The following is a 21,152-nucleotide window of genomic DNA, read 5'->3' as shown; positions in this document are numbered from 1 at the left end:
ATCAGGGAAGTGATTGATTCAAGTGCGGCAATCACGCCTCTGCCTCATACATAATTTACGAACCCTATAGCCACACTAACGACAGCGCAGTCTGCCGGCGAGGTCCTGAGTTATTCACCTCGGTCAAGGTTTTTGGATCAAACGCGGTAGCGTAGCTGGCCCTCCATATATATATTGCTCCGTGGCGCTGATGAAAATTAATTAAATAACATGACAATCGCATGCGACACCGCAGAACAGACGAAACTATATCATGACGTTATCTCTCTTGGCTTGGGTGAGTTCCGAAATTATTTGGCAGCGCTAAAAATTTCCAGACAGAGGTAGAGGTACCCACGAACTCGGTAGCGCAAAAGAGATGAAAGAGTGCTGACAGCACCGGGAGCTCTTGCCGAGAGGTAATATCCGGAACGCACCCTTAGGGTGCTATTTCATGTGCAATAAAAAGCAGCAGTGGTTTAGTAACTTACTAGTTTTCACTAGCATCAGTCTGGTAATTTTACGCAGCAGCAACGCTGCTCATGAAATAGGTCGTGGCTTCTTGTGATCTTGTGGCTTGTCGCTCGAGAAACTGAACAGTGAGCAGCAGAAACTTGCGCCTGAAGTGATAGGGGAAAACTGCTGCTGTTGCTGCTTTTTACTGCTCATGAAATAGCACCCTTATAGTTCAGTGGTTGGTTACAGTTGGCAATGGAAATTTTCAGAACGCCTGTTGGCTGCAGCTGAATCGTACATTTGATTTCAGAACGCAGAAATTGCATTTAGTTGTGTAGTTTTGATCGTCGCCGTGTACGGCTACAAGCTTCTTGAGTATGTAATACGTGCCCAGTTGCTGGTCTATGACTTGCCGTTCTATTCCGATCTGCGTACTTTTTAAGATCACTCTGTCTAATCGAACAGAAAGATGTTTCCAACTAAATAATGTTTATAATTATCCAACTCGTGTAGCCAGTGTTGATAGTTTTAATGTGATGTATCGTGTGCAAGATAGCAGTAATTGATGTGATTACCATACAGCGCTGCAAGTGAGTTTTATTCGAATATAGTAACATCTTGTTAATTCATTTTGACATTTGTGAATTGCTGTACACAAGGTGTCTAGTTTTCACGTCACAAGACTCGCGAAATTTCCATTAATTCACACAAAGATAAACTTCGTCTTGATAAAGCCACACACCCTCTAGTTAAACAAATTTCACATTTTTATCTTATTTATAACATGGACGGAAAGAGTAGCGGACCAAAACTTCACCTCGATGTTTCTCCAGTCGAAATTATAGCTCACTGTACGTCTATAACATATAATTAGCGTTAGAAAAACTTGAATAGTTACACAATACGCTCATGAAGGATTGGCCTTTTTATCTTCCATAATTCCTATACACCAAATGCACAATTTAGCAATTATTTTTGATTAAATCGTACATCCAATAAAACATTTCGTTTCATCATCACCTTGTAAGTTGCTTAGGTCTGACATATGCATCTTATAGACAGTACCTGATCAATGAATTATGAACACTACATATTTGTGAATTATATTCGTGTTTACTCTAAAAGTTGAAGTCGCAAGAATGAAACGCAGATGTACAACTCAAAGCATCTTATCTATTCGTTTTGATCACCAATTTCACAACAGGTGTTAAATATTTTTTTTTTTTAACACAGTTGAATGCAAATATTCAAAACGATGTACCTTGAAAGTAATAAACTTCAGCGCAATGTTTTAACAGCCGCCTTTCTGCATTCAAGAGATGACAATTAAAGATGTATTGTTCTCCACTACTCCAGATGTGCAAAATATGTACAGCGTGTTAAATATAGAAGAAATACAGAAATTTCTAAATTTTGAAGAAAAATTAACAATCATCCTGTTCAACATAATTAACCATTTTTTTTTTTACTCCCCATGTTTGCAAAGCAGGTGTTTTGTCAAACACTGAAACGCAATGCATATCTGTTAAAAGAGTTTCTCGACTTTTACTAGTAATGGATCAACTGTTTTGGTGTCCAGGTCAATAATAATAGTCAAATTTGACGCTTCAGCCCTAATGAGGGAGGCCTGTCTAGCAACTGGAATACAGTTTATTCAATACAGTCCCTGTTGTATATGTTTTTGCCCTATGCATAATAACTGTTGGTATTGAATAAATGTACAGGAATTTTCATCCTCATTACGGCCGAAACGTCAAATTTAACTGTTTTTACTGCTGACCTTGAATACCGAAAAAACTAATGCAGTGTAATGTATTTCTATCTTTTGCCGTATCAGCAATGATAGCATAAACTAAAATCTAAGCGAGTATCTGCACATCCTGTTTATTGCCAATGGATCTTTATTTACTCACTTTCATACCGTTGTTGAGAATCGAATGAGAAAATAGCATGATAATCATATAGGCAATAATGTCATATGAAACATATGCGTTCATAGATATTACATTCGTCAGCAATTTCACGATACTTTATTTCAATGCAAAGCGCAAACTTGAGGCGTACCATGTAACATTATGTTAATTTATTATTGGTCCTGCTACAAAAACAAATTAGTTTTGCAAAACTGATTTTGCGTGTAATAAAAAAAATATTGCATCGTATTTATTAATTTTTTTTACGACAGGTAATCACAACGCTCAATTCTGTTCATCCACAAATTTACCCACGGCTACAAATTATACATTTGTGAAACTTGATTGCGTAATGCAATTGCATTATCAGCATGCGCATGTGCTTTCAATGTTGCGTTCGTGGTTGGAATTATTCATATAATATTCCTTCTTTACTTTTTCTCTCTATATCCATTTCTCAATCATTCTAGGAGGTTGATTGGCCAACATTCGATATTTAGTTAATTATATTACGGGACAGATGTAAACTGAGTACTTTTTAAATTGTTGTATTTGTAGCTCTGAAAAATATAAAAATGCACAGTACCGGAATTGTAAACAAAAGCTTCGATCACAATGTGTCACTTCAAATCATTTTACAATGGTTATTAGATTTGATGTATTAGATTCGTTTCATTTCACCCTACGATGATCCACTTTATTCAGGAGACCATTCTGTACAATGCGCTGAACAGGTTTTCTTTTTTTTTTTTTCAGTATTCAATTCAATATTATCATTTCTTGATTATAAGCAATATATTAGTACGGTGTTATAAAATTCAATATTTAATTAAATGAATATTAAAGGAAGTGATTCGTTGAATTTTCTTTTGAAAGTACTCTTTCAAGAAACTAAGCCATGATAGATTGAAATCAAATGAATATACTAGAATTTGAACGATTTTGAAGTTATTTGAAACGAAGCCCACAATTAGATATGTACAATTTTTCACAACTCCAGTATTTTCTATTTCTATTCTTTGAAAGAAATATTTACAGCTCACGGACATATTAATTTGATAAATAACTCAATCTACTGTTATCTAGTATACCAATCTTAAAAAAAGATATCAACTTTTAATCAATCAACCTCCGTAATAAATGTTCGTATAGATGTGTTTAAATATTCGCTTAGTTATTTGTGATCAGAACTATGATCACACCAATTCACCGACTTCTTGTAATATTTTTTGTTGGATAATTTATCTGGAATAGATGAAAGTTTATTTATATCCTCTGTTAAGCTGGTTATGAATTCAATATCTTGATGTTGTTTAAATATGTTTTAGTTGTGAAAATGAAAAGAAGGGGAAAAAATACCTATAGAATAGAAGAGAAGAAAAATATAATAAAAATAGATATTGCTGATATTTAATTGTTTGTTTTCTACTTCATCTCGAAGCAAATGAATCAAAAAAGCTGGCTTTTAATCGATAAGCACATAGTTGAAAGTACTCAAAACTCATAAGGAACTAAAATCTTGTTCTGCAATAACTATTAACTCTGTTAAAATCGATCGATTAACAACAATTGACCACTTTCATTACAGGATATTGTCTTCTATTTACAGATTATTATAAGCTAATAAACCTGTGGATTTGGAGGCACAGCAAAGAGAAGGTCTCTTAGACTGTGGTGAGTGAACTTCTTTTTGAATGTTTTTCATTTCTTTTTTTCTTCAACGATGTAAAACTCGTTAACATTTTTTCATCAAATCTATTCATACACTTGACTCCAAAAACACTGTGTACCAATACTTAATATCACTTAGACGAACCGTCATAACATTCTTAAACTTACTCGTAGCAAGTGACAAACACAGTAATTAAAGAAACACGAGGTTGAAGTTAGTAATGTTATTATAACGAAAACTTGGGGAAAAAATACTATTTTCTTAATTTTACAATGTATTTTAAGGAGCTAAGATTTTGAAACATAGATGTATTTCGTTTTATTGTGGTTTACTGAATTTCAGATAAAAAATTCTAAAATCGCCAAATAACGGTCTATTCTCAGCATAAATCATTACGATGACATTACTAACTTCAACGTGATAAAGAAATAACATCACAGGAATTTCTTCTCAATGTATTGAAGAGTGAAATGATGTTTTAATACCTAAATATCCTTCCCCGTGTTAATTAAATAAGAAAACTTCGATCTATGGCATCGATCGATTAAAATTAGCTTACAGAGATATCCTTTAACGAGCATTTTTTTTTTCATTATTTGCAACCAGTTATTCAAATGAGAACGAGAAAAAGAAATATTGATACTAAATGAAAAGTTCTAAATACTTAGGTTGCAATGGATACTTCCGAGGAACCGACGAGTCTGCAATCTATTTGCCACCTGGGTGCATCTGAGTTATTTCCAAAACACACAGTGGAAAGCGAAGACCCGTCTTTGACTGTTCCGTTCACTCCGCTTAGCGGAGAATCCGTTTTGGCGCTCGGACGCACTTCGGATGGCGTGCTCGCACTTTCGAACTATCGCTTGTACCTACAACTCAATCAATCAAACTATAATATACCGTTGGGTCTTATCGAGCAGCTTGAAGTAAAAGAGATATTCTTTCTCCATATAACTTGTAAAGATGCACCATCGTTGAGGTAAGCAGCTGGATTTTTTACTATCTCGATAGATAAGAATGCCGATATACATTTAGTAATGATACAAAATCGTGAATCAAATGCGTATTTCAGCTGCGCATTCTCCACAAACGAGCATTGCTTGGAATGGTTCAAGCGCCTGCACAAGCTCACTTATCCTAGGAAAAGTATCGAAGATATATTTGCATTTGCCTATTACGCCTGGTGTGTCGAAGAAGGCAAGGATTATCCACGATTGGGGAAGGATCCATCCTCTTACACTACTACCTTTCAATCAGAAGTGAGTAACATTTGTTTTAATAGAATCCATTTGCGAATGGATGTATATTTAGAATGTATTGACTGTAGATTTTGAAATAAAAGTTAAGGTGAGAGAAGAAACATTTCAAAAAATCTCCACCACTGTTATGTGCACAAATGATAGCGAATATGAATGAAACAACGTCCTCACCACGCGATTGTAATCATTATGAGGAAATTTGAATAACGCAGGCTACGATATCAACAATTGATGAAAAAGTTTTATTATTAGGGTGTTCAAAAGTGATTGAACCTTGGTGCTTTTGGGCTTTTTTTTACTTGTTGACGAGATCCTCAAAATTTGTTCAAATAATGTTCAAGAAATCGGGTGACTAAAATCATGAGCATATATCTGAATACTGCGCCATCTATAATAAAATATAAGCCCTTTAACTGTCACGCGACTTTCTACGTGATCATGTCGATATACGCTTTTATGATTTTAGTCATGCACAATCTTACAAGGAAATGTAATTGATAACCAAGCTAGTAATGAATACCTGTTGTACCACACTTATGCATCACTATTTTTATATACTATGAACGATCTTTGGAGATCTTCATGATGAAAAAAATGAGCACAAATATTTATTTACTTATTATTTATTAAAGATTAATGGGATGTACCCTTGTACATAGAAAAAGATATAATAAAATATACGTAATGCATTAATATATATATTTGAAATTCGTCGCGAGAGGCACATTTACGACTTGTCTGTGAGACTTGTCGACATGTGCACACGTTGAACCATCTATATGTGGCTATTAATGTGATTTACATTATTTTAGCCACTTAGGACGGCCCAGCCGTTCATTTTTGATGATATGAAAGAATCATATCCATATTGGAGTGAGAAAAATTTGCTAGAAAGAGTACAATTTCGAAAATTTTCAGGTGCGTTGAAAAATTAACGACGGAGCCAGGAATCGAACCTGGTATCTAGAGATGCTTTACCGGAGATTTACTCCGTTAGACCACCTAGCCGCCCTGACTACAATGTCATTAATTTCTCAAAGTTTTGTTTTCGTGTGCCTTTGAATATATATATATTTGAAATTCGTCGCGAGAGGCACATTTACGACGTTTTTTTTTTATTTGATACATTACTGAACAAACTGAAGGTATTAACAGAAGTGAAGAAATATTGGAGTAATCATGATCAGTAAAATGCATTGCCAGTCTTGAAAGCTACAAAACACACAAATAAGTGATTAAATTTTTCAAGTTTGTAAATGTTGTATATGTATGAGGTTTCCGAATAATAGAACATTAAGTTAAAATTGGATAAATAAATGAATATTAAAGTGTTCTAAAAGTTTGTACATTACAAAAACCTTTAGAAAATGCATTAATAAACTTAATTTGTTTCGTAGCTTTTAAAACATATATATATATATATATATATATGACTCAGGTCAAAAACAGCAAAGTTTAAGCATTTTGAATATTTTGATTGTGAAACCTTTTCTTAAAATGGTAATATCCTAGTTTGCGTAGTTCGAATTTGTTTACAACTAGATTCGTTTCTGTTACTTATTAGAGATGTTGTTTCATTCGTGTCGACTATCATTGACGTAAGTAACATTCATCTTTCACAAGGCTGGTAAGTTACAAGGGTATTTTAGTCTAGAAGCCTAAATTTTGCGCATCTTATCCGGTTTGATAAAAGAAACATTTTTACATTACAGTTTTTCATATTCTGTTTATTCATGTTTCAAGAACTCACAAAAAAAAAATGTTGTGTAAATAAAATAAAAACTGAATAAGTTATGGGCCTTTAAATACGGCCAAGAAAAAAAAAACGGTGATAAATTTAATATTTATAATTTAATAAAAAATTCATCTGAAACAAACATAAAATCTATTTTTTTGACAAATAAAAGTGTCGTCATGACCAGCACTAATGAGAAAAAAAAAATTATAAATTAACCCTTTCAGTCGCACGTTTTTCAGCTGAATAGTTTGGCCTGAATTTTGTTACCAGGAGGTTTTCGGGGTCGCTGATTACGAATCTGTAGTCAGAATTTGATAATTTCTGAGCCTAATATTGCGAATGCAACTTCGAAAAAATTATCAAAATTCAATGATTCTGGCCAAAACTTGTTACTTCATATTGTAATTGTCATATGAAGTAACAAAGTTCACTTGAAGTTGTAAATAAGTTGTGATAAGGCTAGGACGTGGAAATTTTTGAGGTGGGACGCTGAGCAATCTGAGCATCCCACTGTGACTGACAGAATTAAAGAAACAGTGTACTGTCTGAAGAAAAAGTTAATTTTTTCCATATATGCACAGAATGGCCGATTTTGGTCCCCATAACAAGGGAGGAAAGAAGTACTTTACCATCCCGAAAGTCTTTCCTCCCAGTAGCAAAATATCACTTTCTTACCTGGAAGCCTTTCGACACACTATCGATCGGTCAGCACAGTCACATCGCCTACAAAACAACGCCATCGGACGGTATGAATCGCCAACTAGGTAGAGCCAACAAACCTAACCTAACCTAAAGAAAAAATTCAAATGTGTGTTCTATAACGTAAAGTTTTGTTCAAACTGAAAGCACGAGTTCAAAGTAAACAATGATAAGTGACCATTCTAAGGATCGTAAATTATTCATGTAATAAATAAAATATCGCGTTTATTTGTGTCATAAATGAGACCCTCATTAATTTTTTTTTTTTAATCCTGTCTTTTTGCCCATCTTGTTTTGAGAGGGCAAAGCGAATAGAATTTATTCGCTTGATAAAGAAAATCCCAATAATCTTTTTTTTTTAATCTGAATTTTTGTTCATCTTATTTTTGGGGGGACTCTCTTGGACCCTGCCGTCACACACAGTAATCTGTCAAAGTTCAGTTTTTCTAAGATTTTTAGACTCAAGGAGTCGACTGCGGCAAGATCCTATTTTACAGTTACTTTTTTCTACACTTAGAATCGGGCACCGTGCATGTATGATAAAAAATATTGTGCGAACCACGTAGACAATGTGTTCGCTTCCTAGGTGCACAATATACTTTGTTTTTTTTTTACAACTTTCCAATTTTCCATAAATAGTAACAATAATAATTTCGCAATATCCGAAATTCAAGCTATAGTCTAGAGGGATATACTGAAACTTTTAACCAAATTTGAAGTCAATTGATTAAATAAAACTCGAGATTTGGTCATCTAGGTTGAAAAATATAGTTTCAAGAAAAATGCATTCGAGGTCGGCGCATCTATAGTTTCGACGTTGGTTGTGACATTGATTCGTGTACCAGATGAAACTGAAATTTTTCTTATCATTAATTGGCGATTTCTAGGGTATGTAGAAGGCCTTTTGCTGCATTCGCAGCTTCTTCATAGTTCGATCTTTCCAGCCTTGAACTTGGTCATATTGAGGCGCACACCGTGCATTGTTTCAGTCAAGTGCTTGTATCTTTATTCTAGTTTTATTCTAGTTGTAACTAGTTTTAGAAAATCGTAATTGGCTGGAGACCAAAATATTCTTAAGAAAGTAGTTATAATGATGTGTAAAAAAATCATCAAATTTTTTAAATTTCTGGGCTAGAATATACCACCCTTAAGAATCTACACTTTTTCGTTAATTTCGTTACAAGCTAGTCACACATTGAGTATTTATCATATTTATATAATTCTAAACTAGGATGATTTTCCTAAGAATATACCCAAAAGAAATACTAAAGTTGTAAATAAAAGTTTAGATATCGATATTTAGTCAAATCACTATAAAAAAAGATAAAAATTCCAGTGTTAGTTCGATTTCACTTTGCGATGACTCATTATATTCAAAATACTCTACCATCTTACTGAGACATTTCTTTCTGATGTGTCGATATCGTTTTCAAGACTGCTTTGATATTGATTTTGATCTCTAGACAGCAATGGTAAATTGACTACGCAAAGAAAGATTATCAAGCCATCGCGAATTGAAATTGAACAAATCTACTAAATGTTTTATCATTTTAAAGTGATTTGACTTTAAAACTGCAACGGTTGCTTTCGTGTCTTATCTGACCAGACAAGCCTATGTTTATTTGCTTTCATGTCACTTTGAAACCTATTCATTGAATATAAAAAACAGTAGAACCCTTACAATAATATTCTTCAGTTACCCTTGTAAATAAATTTGTGTATCATTTCTCAACTGCAATTTGTATTTTTCTAAAAACTAACAATTTCACTAATTACAAATTGAAATGACAATTATAGGTGGAACGTTTGAAGTTCAATCTTCATGGTACCTGGCGTATTAGTCAAATAAATGTGGACTACAAAATGTGCCCATCATATCCTCCCCAGCTTTTAGTACCTGCTTGTATAACGGATGACACGCTCGAAAACGTTGCTAAATTCAGAAGCTCCAGACGAATTCCGGCGGTTGTGTGGAGGTAACGCTTTTCAAATTGGGTTGCTATCTGCCTCCTAAAAGTTACCGTTTCACACATTGCTTTTGTCTTGAACTGGATCTGTTAATTTAAAGGCATGTCAATAACGGCGCAGTAATAGCACGCAGCAGTCAACCTGAAGTTGGCTGGCTAGGATGGCGAAGCTCCGACGATGAAGATCTGCTCAAAGCTCTTTCCGACGCTTGCGCGTACGACAGAGGGGAATCAACAATGATTGACCCTTCGCTTGGGTACACAGATTCCCCAGAAGCAACAATTACCTGTCCTGGGAATAAGGTAAACGAACATTTGACAAGGTGTTTTGTTCAGAAGCAATATTCTTTTTCTCTCAGTCTGAAAAACTTTTTGTCCATTGTGAGAAAAAAATTCTCGCTATAGGATATCTCTGAAATTCAATTACGAAAGGTCTCTCTCAAAATCTGTAGTTTTCCCATTTCTATAACATGGGGGTGACGTCATTTTTTTTTTGAATTTTTTTTATGAATTTGATGATATGAATTTTATCCTGGAAGCATTTTCTCGAGAATCAAATTCTTTATAAAAGTATCCAGAGATTAAAATCTGTAGCTCAAATGGTTAAAAAAATATAAGTCTCAAAAGTCATTTTAATATAAAAATTTATCTTCAAACATCCTTAGTGGCTCAACTATTTTCTTCAAACGAAAAATTTGAATACCAAATTGGTAGGTAAATCAATTTTGTATGGCAGTATCGATAGAGAGAAGTCTGTAGCTTCAACAATGCTGAAGTTACGAGTCTTGACAATTGATTTTAGGTCAAAATTTATGTTTCAATGTATCGAATGGCTAAATTATTTACCTTACACAAATTTGAGTGACAAATTTGTACGTGATTCGATTGAATTCTCACGATCAAGTCCATATCGTTGAATACAGTTGAGTGAAACAATTATTCAAAAAACTAACACATTCCTTATGCTATTTGAATGGGAAAATTTCGAATTCTGAGAGCAATCTTTCAAAATTAGTTTCGAGAAATGTCCTTCTCAGAGGATTCGTTTTTGTTGTTCAGATGGGGATGAGAGAAAAAAACGTTGCTTCTCACCAAAACACCTCACTGCATAACTTGAGCCAAAGAAAGTAACACAAGTTACAAACACATGGACAGCAAAATAATATAAGGTTGAAGTTTGTAACATTCATTATTATTTTGGAACCTCAGAATTCATTTGAGAGCGTCAACTTTATAATATGTGAGTATTATTCTGCCTTGTACAGTTTGTCCAATTCTCGATGATTCTATTATTCGAGTTGAAAAATAATGATTTTTCCTATAATATAACTGCTAGATTATAAACTTCGCCTCCTAAAATAATTTATTAACTATGGTTTCTTTGAACAATAAATGATCAAAATGAATTTCAATCATTTGTATGATTGCAGAAAGTTCTGATAGTTGACGCGAGATCCTACACAACAGCGGTAGCGAATAGAGCACGCGGAGGTGGATGCGAATGCCCAGAATATTACCCAAGCTGCGACATCCAGTTCATGAACCTTCCTAACATACATTCAATACGAAAGAGCTTTCACGCCGTCAGACAGCTTTGCGCTTCCGACGCGGATCCACCAAAGTGAGTTTCCGAAGCTTACTGGCTTTGATATTATTGACATAACGCATTCTTGACAACTAAAATTCAATGTTCATGTCCCTCAGTTGGCTGAGTTTACTCGAAGGTACTCGATGGCTCCAACACATGTCCGGCTTACTCAGGGCAGCTGTAACTGTTGCTTCTGCTATTGAACGGGATGGACGACCAGTGCTTGTGCATTGCAGCGACGGATGGGACAGGACCCCACAAATCGTTGCCTTGGCTCAGTTGCTATTAGATCCCTATTACCGGACAATAGAGGTGATCATGCAGCAGATTAAAAATATAGTCTTACACAGTTGGTTGGACTGTTTGCCTCAAAGGGGTATATATGATGACAGCTGAAAAAATTAGTAAATTCTAGAAATTCATATCTTCACAGCGAACTATTTTATTCGAATAGGATTTATTGTATTCACAAGCTCCATTTACATTTTTTTTTTTTTAGTGTAATGAATTGATAGGAACTATTGTTCTTGAAGATAACATAACGTCAACGATTTTGCCCCTTGACATATGTTGCGGTGTTCACAATATCTCAAAATTAGCTTAATCAATTTACTTTAAATTTTATCTTCTTTATCAGGATCCGAAATTTTTTTCATGACAAATGTCGACCGTTTGAAGTTGAACTTCTATAAAGAGGCTTGCTACTAACAGATTCTAGTAAGAAACAATATGAGAATGAAGTTCGATATACAATGCTTTTGATCAAAATAAACCGCAATCGATTTGAATAGTTGCCTGTCAAGACGTGAAGTCCCAAATTTATACACTCTCAGCCATACATCCCCTTAAGGACAAATGGGCCATACCATGTCTGAATCAAAAGTTGAGGTAAAAGAAAAAATCGCAGGGTTCGTTCGCACAGGGAAAATTTAGAAAACCGGAAAAATTCAGGAAATTTCCTACAGCAGGGAAAAGTCAGGGAATGTCGAAAATAAGACCGGAAGTTTGAGTCCGTCGAAGGAATAAACTCGTTCTTATACCAAGTACTGTCAATTTTAAGAAGAAAAAAATGATGCTTCAAATTTTGTTTCGCCGCACCACTTCATACATTCTATGTACATATTACTTAATACCAAACCTTTTTCATTTTTTGGTTACGGAAAATCGCAGGCTGTTATTTGTAAATTGATAGTCAGACGGTTAGTTAATTACTAGGTAATATTGAAGGCATTAGTATTAATGTGTAAAAAAGATTGTCGATCATCAGCATCATCTTTCATGAAGTGTTACTGGAGAAATCCTATTTTCAGGCTGGAATACTTGGAAAAATCAGGGAATTTCAGATTTCAAAAACATACGAACCCTAAACCGTTTAAAAAATCCCCAGCCATGTTATTTGTGCCAATGACAGTGATCGTGAAGGAAACAATATCCTTGCTATGCAATATAATAGTTATATGTGTGACAAGTCTATATGCTTCTGCACCACGTACGTAATTCTATATACTACCTCCATCTAAAATGATTCGTAAACAACCTGCAATTGGCCGTGTCCCTAACTAGTCACTAAGGCTGGCAGGTACTGCATGTGTGTCGCAGGGCGAGCAGTGCTTGAAAAAGTAGATGCAGAAATGAATCTCAGCTAATTCGATTGACATATGCCAAGTTATCAACAATTAGAGCAAATTGTCAATGATTACAATATTCAAAATTATTAAACTTTGGTATTTTCTCACTCATTCTAGTGGTTTTGAGCTTATTTTCTTTACCACGGAGATCTTCAGAGATTTCTTCAACCAAATTTTACTAATAGTTATCCCCAGGGTGAATGAAAATAGATATTATAGATGATTATCAACAATCATATTTGTGCGTCATGTCTACCTTACATGAGATGTATTGAATGATTTTTTGATCATTTATGGGAATCAGGTCAGAAACAACTTCAGAACTTCATCATTTTGAACGTTTGAATAATAAAACCATTTTTCAAGTTGTAAATATTCCAGCTTGTATTATTCGAATTTATTCAGAGTTAGCTTAGAATATTGAATAGGAGGGATGTACCTTCGTTGGTATTGATCATCACTGCCACAAATACCATTGCCGGAGATTGTTCAAACAGTTTTACCTATTTTTATAACTTTTGATTCAGATTCTGCCGCCCATTTATCCATAATTGATCCTCGTTCAACTTGGAATATCAGTGTAACATTTCTAACACCAATTATTTTAGGGTTTCCAAATTCTCTGCGAAAGAGAATGGTTTGATTTTGGTCACAAATTTGCCGATCGGTGCGGCCAGACTATAGGCTGCGACGACCCGAACGAACGTTGCCCTGTATTTCTACAGTGGCTGGATTGCGTGCACCAATTGATACGTCAATTTCCGTGTGGTTTTCAGATGTCCCCAGAATATATCGTGAGTCCTATTCAGAAGTGATAAAATCAGTCGAGACAACGTTTGAAACAATTTTCATTCACTCATAATCTGGAAATTATTCTTTATTCTAGGTCAAGTTGGCGCAGCATACATATTCACAGCTCTTTGGAACATTCCTGTGTAATAATAGACAAGAGCGACTACAATTTAGAGTGCGAGAGCGCACTTTCTCCGTTTGGCGTTTTCTGAACTCAAATTCTTTTGTCAATTACCTGTATTCACCTTCAAAGCACCAGGTAAGTCGATACTGGTTTGAAAATTTCTTCCAGTAATGACGGTAGAATGATATCGTTTCTGTTTCCATTCTATTATCATTAATTTCTTATTTGAAGGTTCTATGGCCTAGCTGCAGTGTGCGTGACCTTGTGTTGTGGTCTGAGGTGTATCTAGGCTCTATGGTTACCTCGACAGGAGACAACAAGGACAAACAAACAGTTGGCATAATTGATATTGAAGGAGGAGAAGGGGACGAACCTCAAAGCCAGATGACAAAGACACGATCATACGGTGATTTGATACATGCTCAAGACCACAACGTGTACCCACATAGAAGACTGAGTGACCCCAGCATTACATTAGAAAAGTAAGTACCTTACACACAGAGGAATGGTTTGTAGCATCTGAATCAACAGTTGGGGAAGGAAACTAAACCGATTTAAAAAAATATCAAACAGCATTTTTGCGCTGATGATCGTGAACACAAATGAAACAACATACCTACTATGTGAGAAATTTGTATGAACAAATTCAAATAACACAAGTTAAGATATCAACAAATTGAGAAAATGATTTATAATTACAACATTTAAAATGATTAAACTCTGGGGTTTTTGATCTGATTATAATATTTTTGAGCTTATTTTGTTAATCACAGATCTCCAGAAATCATCTAATAAAAATTTTACCAATAGTTACATGCAGATGATAAAAAGATTTTTATAAGCACAGTACGGCAAATATTCCTCAGCAATTAAGTTTGCGCCTTATAACTATCCTATAATTTAAGATTTATTAAATGTTTTTCAAATCGTTTTGTAAGCATATGGGTAGTAAGCCTATTGAACCCAAAAACACCAGGGCTTATTCATTCGGAACTAGTTCTAACTGTAAAACTTTTCTCAAACTGTTGATATCTTAGTTTGCGTTATTAGTATTTGGCCGAAATCACTTGTATTACACAGCAGGGATGTTGTTTCATTCGAGTTTATTATCACTCGCACAAATAACATTGCTAAAGGTTGTTGAAACAGTTTTTTCACTTTTCTTAAATTTTGATTCAGACTGTAACCCACATTCATCCTCAACGAAACTTCTCGTGACACGTAATTAACGTTTTTGTGTGCATATTTCAGAAAATTTGATTCAATGAATTTCGAGAATAATGATAAAGTTGAAAAAAACACGTTGAGTGATAGTATTCAGGCCGTACATGAAAACACAGTTGAAAACGTGAATTTGAGAAAGGATTATAAGGCTGAGATACCGAGCGGATCACCTGTCAATCCTTCGGTTGATAGTTCTACTGATACACTTATACCAAATGGCGATCCTGTTAACAATGCTGTTGATATTGATAACGAGATGTAAGTGTGATGTAATTTATGCATTTCGTTCGAAAACTTTTCCTAGACCATTGCAACTTTATTTTATTTACACGGATCCGTAACAATGATATCAGATCCCAAAGGGCACCATCCGAAGAGTCGATACTAACTTGGGGAGATGCGAATCACCTTCGCAGCACTTGTAATTGCAACAGAGCTCACGACGGCAGCGATGTCAGCGACATAAGCGCACCTTTACTATCAAGAACCCCTAGCAGTGCTTGTCCTGCCTCGCCGATTCATCAAGATAACACAATTGAAAATTCTGATAAGCTAGATGATATTGACGGATTGCCTGTTATATGCAGTGACATTCAAATGCGATTGCAGCAAATAGACGTAGAAAATAAGGTGAAATCTGTAAATATGCTTAAAAATCGTTCACAACTCAATTGCTGATTACAGCTAACATTTATTTTATATTTCAGCTGAAGGTTGAAGCCTTGCGAAAGGAATTACACACAACAAGGCTAGCTCTGATTAAAAAAGTCTGCAATCACAACACTGACATTGATCGCATTGATGACATTGTGAGTACTATTAGGTTTAAGAAAAGCTGTTACTGTTTTCTTTCCTCTTCTTGTTTTACTGTGAAGTTTATTACCCTGTTGTAATTATTGTTGAAGTTTCGTGATCATGGAGCTTAGGTTGTGAATTTCGTCGGTGAAAGCCGAAAAGACATTCAGTTAATAAAACACACAAAAACCGACGGAAAAATTCTTCAAACGAAAACGTCGTTTTGACTTTCTCTGACGAAATTCATAATCTTATAATTATTAAGGAACGTGCAATTTAGTATCAGGACTTTAATTTGAACTATGTTTGGCTAATTATGATGATGCACTTTACAGTTCTCGTAATTTTTTCGCTGTCAATTAGCTTTCTTGATGCTTTTTCCCCCTGCAGATATTTTTCGACTCATATTGAGCTCAACGTACGTTACTTACTCACCAGTTTTTTAAGTATGAAAAATGGAAGTGGTGAGAGTTCGGAATATGATTTATGTTCCGTGACATCTGCGAGAGTTGTGAAGTAAGACAGATTTTAATATTAAAAAATCAAAAACAGTTCCATTTAATACCAGAACATAATCAATACCAAAACACAAACAAATGAAGGACGTGATATTTTCTTGAGACTCTATTGGTTTTCCTTCATAATCCATGAAATCTAATTATGTTTGAGCTTTTCAGTGAATTTAACGAGATTACAATATCATTAGCTTCAATAATTGTAAACATTAGATGTGTTGCAGAAAAAATCGTTGTAAAAGAATCTCTAGCAGTGTTGTTTCTGCGAATAATGGTGAAAACTAATGCAACAACATCTCTACTATGTAGTAGAAATGAATCTCAGCAAATCCGAATTGCAGAAGCTGAGATATCAACAATTTTAGAAGAGATTTCATTATTAGAAGTCAATAATGGTTAAACTCTGGTGTTTATGATCCGAATTCAATTTTTAGATTTATGTTGATTACCATAAAGATCTCCAAAAATCGCCGGAAAGAATTTTTACAAATAGTTGTTGGCAGAGTGGATAAAAATAAATTCTTGCAAGGATGGCATAAAAGATGTTCGTCAACAATTAGGTTTTCATGTGATAACTATGATATAATATAATATTTCTTGAATGTTTTTCAGACAATTTTGTGAGGATCTGTTCAGTGAGTAAAACGTGCCCCAGAACACTAGAAAGAAATAGTGTAGTTCAAGAGTTTAGCAGAGTTTAAAGATTTTGAACATTCTAATTCTACAATTTATTTTCAAATTATTGATACCTTAGCTTGTCTTACTCGGACTTGCCAAGATTAATTTCTGTTACATAGTAGGGTGTTGTTTCATTTGTGTTCACAGTCATTGGCATAAATAATATTACTGGAGAATTTTTAAACAAACCAGCCTATTCATCCATAATTGACCGTTTCTAACTGTATTTAGATATAACAAAAAAAGGAAGAAAACGTTCATGTACGATTCAGCAAGTATGAAACTGTACAAATAGATTGTAAAATAGCTAAAACTGAGTTTTTAATTTAGGGGTCATTGCCGGATTCAGTTGGCAGTGCAGGTGAACACGGAGAATCGCTTCCCTCCGACATGTCTTGGGAAGCTGTGGAAGATCTGGGCCCAGCACCGGTCCTATGGGTGCCTGATCATGCAGTTAATCGTTGTATGGGATGCGACACAGAATTTTGGCTTGGAAGACGCAAGCATCACTGCAGGTAAAGAAAGCAAGTTGCTAAAGCATTGACGAATGATGTAAATTTGAACAAGGAAATGGTATTTTCCGATAAACTGACAAAGAAAGTTATACTTTCAGAGGCTGTGGTAAAATATTCTGTGCAGACTGTTCGGAGAACTCGACTCCGCTGCCTAGTGAACAGCTCTACAATCCAGTCAGAGTTTGTAGCGACTGTTTCTCTCGACTGCATCATGTAAGTCCCTGTCAACACACGAAACTCCATGCAATGAAAATTCACGATAATGAAACTGAGCCAGTATCAAGCACTGAGATAACGACATGCCATAGAATAATAACTGCGATGGCGTCGGCAACTAAAGTTCAACCAATTGGCAAAGACACATGCACTAATTCAGCAATGGCCACTCAGCAAAAATTGCCTTCCTCGCTTACCGCTGCTCCAAACTGAGTTATCCAAGAAAGAAATCTGATCCACAACTGATTATTCGTTAAGTTGGGGTAAATTTTTAGCACTGTATTATATTGAATATATAATTAATTTTTCCAGAATACAACTATATTTAGAATTATGGTTGTAGAGTGGATTTATACATAATTAAGTTTATATATAAATAAATAAAAAAAATAAACAAAATGCAGACGATGAAGTTAAAGATTTCAACAAAAGTAAATTTAGGTCTATTAAGTGATGAAATATTTATTACTAGAATAATTTATACAAAAAGCAAACAAACAAACATTTACGAATATTCAGAAGGAGTAAAGAGAAACAGCAGAGAAAAGTTTCAAAAAGAAAGAAACTAAAACAAAATCGTGGAAAAAAATTATAAAATATTTCAGGTCAATGTTATTCCAATTGTATCTAAATTAATAATTATATTCGTTTGTCATTTAGTTAGAAGTTTTAAGTTGTAGGAAACTATATTATTACGACATGAAGATACGGAGATTTGCTCTCCGCAGCGAGGTATGGTGGTTGCACACTATTTGGATAGGCTGTGAAAGATGTCTGGTAAATTGGACACAAATAAAAGAAACGCTAATAATTGGTAACAATATTACTGTTATAATAAAAAAAAGTGTGTATATGTGTATATATATATATATATATATATGTGTATATATACATGTATATACCTGTGTATGAATCAGAATATTAAATGTACTATGGTATTTCATATTTGTATTATAATTATTTGTATTATACCGAGGTGCCAAGCAATATCAACCATGTTTCGTATTTGAGGAATTAAAATATGATTTCAGTTTCAAATTACAGCGATAGGATTAGTTCGGTTCCAGAGCAAAACTTACGTCCTGGCATTGTAGGAATAATGTAATTGGAGTAAATAATAATTAACGTATCATTTTGATCGTACAAGCATATTATGGAATGGCATCAAATAAAACATATCTATAATAATCTTTAATTTATTAGTAAACCTTGGGTGATAAAATATTTCAATAATATCAACACCCAACCTGAAAACAAAAATAATAGGAATATATGACGCAAGGTAAATTGAATATAAAATTATTCAGATCACCATCTTCATTGTGAAATCTATATATCGACCAATCCTAAAAACAAGATCGCAGCTCGTGAGCACTGCCTATAACTTCATAGTTCGGATGAATCGTCAATAAGATCATACCTCGCGAGCCTTCCCTGATAAAAATAACAGATGGATAAATATATCCTACTTGAATTAATGTATGGTTTTTGGTTCTGTATTGTTTACTAGCTCTTTTACTATATCTATTGGAAAAATTATATTACTAAATTATTAAACATAATGGTAGGTTGACTGTTGAAGATAATTAACTCGATAATTTACTTATAATTTGTTGGTCTTTTAGGTGAATTTATATCAATAAAGATTGCAAGTAAACTTTATCAATAACATTCATTCAATCTATTATTAACATCTTCTTTGAGGACTTGAACTCAAAGTTTTGATACCTTTATATTTGAAACTTAATTTCACAGCAAAATACAAACTTACAAATTATCTGACAAAGAAAAGACAGTTGGAGTTTAGTGTTAACTGATTTCTGTCAGAACTCTGTTATCCTGTGTTTTATATTTGTATAAAGTTCCTTTTGTTGTGTCTGCCCACGCTGAAGTACTGGCTTTGGATAAAATCAAATCTGGTTCAATGGCAGCTTCTGCACACCTAGAAATGTGCTCATCCAAATTGATTTTATCCTCAGTTTTTCTTCTATATTTTATATTATGGTTGAAATTTTCCTCCTCAATGTGGCTTAAATTTACTTTTGAGTCCCTCAATAATCTTATCCCTGATGTATTTTTCTTACTTTTCTTGGGCTTTGAAACGCTGCCATTTTTGTAGACGACTTCTTGGACAGATCTGAAAGGGGGTAAAAGAATCTTTAACACAGAACATGAAAGATTAAAAATTGTCCTTCAGTTGTTTCAAAACTTACTTATCTAAAGATTTGGCTAGCTGTTTGGCAACAAAATTTTTAAAATCTTGAGACACTCCAAATTTGTTATATTCTTCCATCAATTCGACGTTTCTCCGCAACGATTTTGGTAATACAGATTTTTCAGCTTCTACATCATTTCCTAAAAATCGTTGACGTTATTCCTCAGAAATTACTTATTTATTTACATACTTCAACACTATGCAAAAATTAATATTACATTCTACACTTCTACATCGTGTGATCGTGTCTCTAGATTAAATTTAAATTACTGCGAATTGACTTAGCGAATCAAACTAAAACAAAGGTGAGTAGAATAAGGAATGTAAAGACAGTTGAGGTTAAAGTACAATTTTCAAAATGCATAAACACCAGTTTCTGACTTGTTGTAAAATAAGGAATCTTTTAAAAACTGAGAGTCTGTAGCTTCTTTTAATGCTTCCAAATTCTCTTCATCGTCGTCCGTACTCGATTGAGACTCGTTCAAAGTCGACATGTTTATAATCAAGGCCTGGAAAGTGCCATAGGCCGACTGGTTCAGCGTTGGCAACCTGAACGCTGATCGTACCAGGGGCGTAAGATTATCGTACCTGACGAAAAATTATCGTACATTTTGAAATAACGTAGAAAAGCGTTAGTTATTAATAAAATAATAAAATTAATATTATCGCGAACTTATATTGCGCCCGACACATAATTTTTCGAATTTTATCATTTTTGCACGGGTGTACCGGGTAGTAGATGAGGCTAAAATTTGTGCGATTCAAAAATTCTACGTAAATCAAATAGCTCCAAATTTAATCAGTCAATTATTCATATATTTTATGTATATTTTTTTTTATTTTTTATTTTATATATATATAAAAGAGTGAACGATTATCCATCGATATTTTTGTCCATCTCAAACTAATGACTTTATTCGTTCATTTAGGAAAAAATTCTAGATATTTGAATATTATCGTACAATTGCGTACGATAATGAATCGCTATGGTATATCGTACGTTGGTATGAAATTTATCGTACATGTACGATAATTATCGTACGGTTCCCAACACTGGACTGGTTCCTTGTTTTGTACTGCTTTCAACCACGGCACGCCTTTTAGCGCTACAGTCGCGGGCAATTGGTTACACCATAGACTTATAAAGATAGACTGATCCACGTTCGTATATAAGACCGT

At 34.2% G+C, this 21,152-nt stretch overlaps 2 protein-coding genes across 7 annotated transcripts; one reads left to right on the top strand and one right to left on the bottom strand.

The window, feature by feature from the left end:
- The first annotated feature begins 787 nt into the window (after positions 1-787).
- LOC124176612 (myotubularin-related protein 3) lies at positions 788-18,701 on the top strand. Of its 5 annotated transcripts, XM_046558143.1 has the most exons (17): positions 788-1,025; positions 3,958-4,022; positions 4,689-4,999; positions 5,093-5,279; positions 9,514-9,692; positions 9,785-9,986; positions 11,114-11,304; positions 11,388-11,583; positions 13,508-13,693; positions 13,786-13,950; positions 14,047-14,297; positions 15,067-15,297; positions 15,393-15,669; positions 15,747-15,848; positions 17,358-17,542; positions 17,641-17,755; positions 17,851-18,701. In XM_046558143.1, the coding sequence occupies exons 3-17, from the start codon at positions 4,695-4,697 to the stop codon at positions 17,878-17,880; spliced, it is 2,802 nt and encodes a 933-aa protein (XP_046414099.1). In that variant the 5' UTR covers positions 788-1,025; positions 3,958-4,022; positions 4,689-4,694; the 3' UTR covers positions 17,881-18,701. The 5 variants fall into 5 exon arrangements, with proteins under 5 accessions (XP_046414099.1, XP_046414094.1, XP_046414097.1 ...); XM_046558138.1 differs by having other exon boundaries at positions 790-1,025; positions 17,641-18,701; XM_046558141.1 differs by having other exon boundaries at positions 790-1,025; positions 3,937-4,022; positions 17,641-18,701.
- LOC124176615 lies at positions 18,107-20,514 on the bottom strand. 2 transcript variants are annotated; one of them, XM_046558153.1, is made up of 3 exons: positions 20,344-20,514; positions 19,972-20,113; positions 18,107-19,895 (listed from the first exon to the last, which is right to left on the bottom strand). In XM_046558153.1, exons 1-3 carry the CDS (start codon positions 20,465-20,467, stop codon positions 19,568-19,570), a joined length of 594 nt encoding a protein of 197 aa, XP_046414109.1. In that variant the 5' UTR covers positions 20,468-20,514; the 3' UTR covers positions 18,107-19,567. The 2 variants fall into 2 exon arrangements, with proteins under 2 accessions (XP_046414109.1, XP_046414111.1); XM_046558155.1 differs by having other exon boundaries at positions 19,972-20,101.
- Between the last annotated feature and the right edge of the window lie 638 nt (positions 20,515-21,152).

This window comes from Neodiprion fabricii, chromosome 2 (genome assembly GCF_021155785.1).
Source record: "Neodiprion fabricii isolate iyNeoFabr1 chromosome 2, iyNeoFabr1.1, whole genome shotgun sequence".
Lineage (NCBI taxonomy): Eukaryota > Metazoa > Arthropoda > Insecta > Hymenoptera > Diprionidae > Neodiprion > Neodiprion fabricii.
This window is presented reverse-complemented; position numbering and strand designations above follow the sequence as displayed.